The following is a 4,692-nucleotide window of genomic DNA, read 5'->3' as shown; positions in this document are numbered from 1 at the left end:
GGCTGGTAGTTTCGAACCGCTGACCTTAAGGTTCGCAGCCCGAGTCGTAACCACTATCTTATTATGCGGTTACTATATGGAAACAAATCAGAAAATATCTAAGAAATATTGCTTCCCATCCTTTACTCCTTACAGTAAAATTTTAAGGTTATTTATTCTGGTCATTCTGTGAATGCTGCAGGTCTCTTTACATACTAGATAGAGATCCTTAGGTAGCTGATTCAGGTTTTCTCTGTTATTAGAAGAAATAGAGAACCTTTCCAGTCATGTTTCTCTGCTGAGTAGGAATTATATTAGCAAACTTTATCAGAACAGGACTTGAATTCACTTTGGGGTGGGCTGATGGGAGGGCATTTGTCAGACTATACCCTTCCCTTAGCCCCACGAGTTATCAGAATGACTTTGTTCAGTGTCTTCCCTGTGAGTGTGCCAGTTGGCACACTGGCTCATTTATAAATCTGTGACATAGCCATCATTTGTAGACCTATTTTTCAGTCATACTTTCTGACTTAGAGACCACACCCTTCCCCTTTGGATTTCTTCACATCAATTTTTAGTCTCTGGTGTCTCTGTCCATTTTATTGGTCAACTTACCTCCATCTGTCTCCCCCGACACTTATCAAAATCTATTAGCTATTGGGGAGCCCCAACACCCTCATCCTCTGCCTCACCATCACTGCTTCATTTTCTGTTATTACTATGCCGTCTTTGTTCTTTTATACTTTTATTTCAGTGGGATCTCAGGAAGGCGAGGAGATAAACACATGTTAATGCCATCATGAAATTCTCCAAGTTGCTTTTATATGAGCTACCAATTTGGCTTTCATTCTGAACCTTATAAAATTCTAGATGGGTTCCACTGTATACTTTATTGAGTATCTCTTCAGACTGAATACTTTACAAAGACCTATAGTTGTATATTCTATTTCATTTTCTTCTATAGAGTCATAAAAGTCCTCTCTATCTCGCCTTTTCTTTTTATTTTAATTGTTGAAGAAATTGGATTGTTTTTTAGATTTTCCAGTCTGGAATTTACTGACTACTTCCTTATACTTTCTTTTAATGTGTTCTGTGGGGTTTGTTCTTTAAACAGTTGGGATTTTATGGTATTATTCTACTGTTTGATATAATTCTTAATGTTCGCTGAATCTTCATATGTTTCAAATCCCTCGAAACCACTTTTTACAAGAAACTAGAAAAAAAATACATAATTTAAGGCCTTGTACAAATAGGCTTAACTTAAATCTGATTCAGTTGGTTATGGCCTTGTAATTGAAAAGCTAGTTAAATGGTATTTTCACTGAGAGCCCCAGTACTTAAATTTACTAGTATAGATGAATTTTTTTTTTTTTTTTTTTTTTTGCAAGAGTGCCCCTTTGAGGAACTGTGACAAATTCCCAAACTGTAATAAAATCAAAGTTTGAATTAAAGAGAGAGTAACATTACATTTTACCATGAACTGGAATTGACTTAACTGCCAACAAAAATAACATTTATATTAAAAAATTTCTGACCCTTAATAGTAAGAATCTGAGCTTACTGACAATGAGATCAGAGCCTCATATATGCTACTGTTGTTAAGTGTTGTAAAGCAGGTTCCAACTCATAGTGACCTGTATAGGGTTTCTGAAAAACAACTGGTGGGCTTGAACTGCTAACCTTGTGGTTAGCAATCTCGTGCTAATCCTACATTGCCACACAGGACTCCAGACAGCTCCAAATACCCTTTCCCATTGCTCTATGGTATAATGGGAGCATGGTGGCTCCGTAGGTCAAGCACTAGACTAGGAGCAACAAGGTTGGCAATTCAAGCCCACCAGCTGCCCATGAGAGAAAGATGAGACTTTCTGCTCCTGCAAAGATTTACAGCCTTAAAACCCCTATACAGAGTAGCTATGAGCTGGAACCAAGTTGACAGCACTTACCACCACCACCAATAGTGTAACAGTGATGTGTAACATATTCTGGGACCAGGTACAAAAATCCAAAATCAAACCTGTAACTCTCAAGTCCTGGTGATGCTGTAGTTAAGTGCCCAGCTGCTCACCAAAGGGTTGGCAGTTTGAACCCACCAGCTAGTCCGTGGGAGAAGGATACACAGTTTGTACCGGGAAACATTTATATCCTGGAACCCCTATGGGGTAGTTCTGCTCTGTCCACTAAGGTCCACATGAGTGGGTATAGGTATAACCAACCCAAACCCACGGCTAATTAGTTGATTCTGACTCACACTGAGCCTGTAGTACAAATTGAACTGCTCCTTATCGTTCCTGAGACTATAAATCTTGATGGGAGCAGACAACCTCATCCCTTGAATTGGCTGATAACTTTGAACCACCAACCTTGCGGTTTACAGCTTAACCAACTGGACCACCAAGGCTCCTTGGGATTAAGTGTGTTGTTGTTGTTCTTATTGTTGTTAAGTGCTGTCGAGTTGGTACCAACTCATAGTGACCCTGTATAGTGTTTCCAAGGAACAGCTGGTGAGCTTGAATCGCTGACACTGTGGTTCAAACTGACCTTATAGTCCAGCACATTAACCTTAAACATTCCTCACCCAACTCTATGGCTGGGGAAATTAGGTCTTCCTCAATCACTGGGTGGAATATAAATGTAGGCATTTTAATGCCTTCTTGTCCATGTGTCAGAAAACATGAAAGTTAAACAGAAGAAGTACTCTTCAGGCATTTCAGTCTTTCCCATATGCTCACACAGAAATGGTTTCCATGAGTCCTTTGCTGCTGATGGTCTCTGTGACTTCTGGTAATTTTTGTGAAGCTGCTCTCTATGATGGAGTTCCTTCTTGGCTTAGACATTTTTTTCTTGTGTGAGATTTAGTTTGTGGTTTGTTCTTTAGCAAAGCAAGGAATTTTCTCTCTCTAAATGTTATTTGCCAGGAATAAATCTGGAAGGGTGAAATGTTTAGACTAGAAACTTCCTTTTATGATGTAGTCACATTTCTTCTATTTTAGGAGCCGGGAATCCAAAATGCAGTATTGCAATCCTTATGGGAAGAACTAAAAATTCTCCAGAGTGCAGGTAATAAAACAATTCTAATTAAGAAGTTTATGTAGGATTAAGGGTCATCCGTTCTCTCTGCCTCTTTAATTCACTTAAAATGCTGTGTTTGGGCTCACAAATCATAATGATATGGAATATATCGTGAGATTAAATGTCACCTATTTTCTTCACAAATATTTTACTATAAAATGTATTTGGAAGATATATTGGTAAGTATTTTTGCATTTTTTGCTGTGGAATTTCCTAAATTAAAAAGACTTGCTGTATTCTTAAAGCTGTTTGGATCACATTATAATCCAAACCAAATCCATTTCCATTGAGCCAATACCAATTTATAGCAACCCTGTAGGACATGGTGGAACCCCACAGGGTTTCCAAGGTTATAAGTCTTCATGGAAACAGACTATTTCATTTTTTTCCCCATGGAGTGGCTAGCAGCTCCATGTTTAACTACTGTGCTACCAGAGCTCCTGTGGACCAGATTATTGGATGTATACAAATTTTCCATAGTGTCTACAATAATGAAATGATCAGCTAGTCTTATGCATAGGGTTTCTGAGGAGTGGCTGGTGGGTTTGAACCACCAACCTGAGGCCAGCAGCTCGCTTATCCTACAGCACCACACCAGGACTCCCAACATACAAAGGACTACTTCCTAAGCAGTCCTGGTGTGGTGCTATAGGATAAACACTGTATTGCAAATTCTGTTTGTACCACAAGGCACATGACAACAACAGCGGCAACTTCCTACGTTAGCAGAACATTCTGTCATTCCCTTTCTTGTTTTCCAGAGATGAACATTGAAATGAAAAACCTCCTGAGTCTTGGAAGAATGTTGGGAATGTTAAAATGCATTTGTCCTGTCAAACATTTTGATTCAGTGGGGAGATAAGCAATTTGGGGGGAAGTAGCCATTGAAAGTAAAGGGTAATGAGTATTGTCACTCGTTATATTAACTAACAAAGCTGAAACTAGTGAACTGATGTTTGACTCTTGATTAAAATAGTCTAGATATTTCATTAAAAAAAAAAAGGTGATAGTTTTGAGGAAATGTTTAATTTTGTGTATCAGTCCTTGGTTAGCAATGCTGAGCAATGCGAGACACCTCCATCAAATCATTGTCACTGATTTTCAAATCACTGTTATTGTCCCAGATCACAGCTGTATTGTGTTTGCTTTTTATATGGTGCCCATTGCAGACAACATCACTTACATGGCAATACAAAAAAATAATATAAAAAGAAAGAGATTGCAACTCCATGTACCATGTGTTTTCTTTTTCCTCTTGGTGAAATTTTCCTAACACCTGATTTTCTTCCATTTAGACACAAACAGCACAGCATGATTCTTGTTCCTCTCAGTACACCTGGAGTAGTTGTTAAAAGGCCTCTGTCAGTTTTTGGCTACATGGGTAAGTACTCAATAAGCATGTCTGCACATTAGCAAGTATTCAAGGGAACTGAGAGTGTTTTGATGTGTTCTTTGAAATCTCTTTGACTCTGATAACTGTCTTAAACCAAATGTCGGTAGAGTTCAGAATAGGACAAATAAAAACGAAAGGTAGCATATCCTACCTGATTTTATTTATTGATTTTGAAAGGCAGTTTGTACTCAAGGAACAGCAACTCTAACTTCCATTCTATCTCTGTCATTTATAAAAATGGATTAATG

General features: G+C 38.3%; 1 protein-coding gene across 1 annotated transcript in view; it reads left to right on the top strand.

Moving 5' to 3' along the window:
* Positions 1-4,692, top strand: part of ACAD11 (acyl-CoA dehydrogenase family, member 11) — a 154,392-nt gene that overhangs the window by 124,025 nt on the left and 25,675 nt on the right. Inside the window, exons 14-15 of the mRNA XM_006840028.1 lie at positions 2,973-3,039; positions 4,347-4,432. Of these exons, the coding sequence (XP_006840091.1) occupies positions 2,973-3,039; positions 4,347-4,432 (153 nt within the window). The remainder of the gene's footprint in view (positions 1-2,972; positions 3,040-4,346; positions 4,433-4,692) is intronic.

Source organism: Chrysochloris asiatica, unplaced genomic scaffold (assembly GCF_000296735.1).
Source record: "Chrysochloris asiatica unplaced genomic scaffold, ChrAsi1.0 scaffold00028, whole genome shotgun sequence".
NCBI lineage: Eukaryota > Metazoa > Chordata > Mammalia > Afrosoricida > Chrysochloridae > Chrysochloris > Chrysochloris asiatica.
This window is presented reverse-complemented; position numbering and strand designations above follow the sequence as displayed.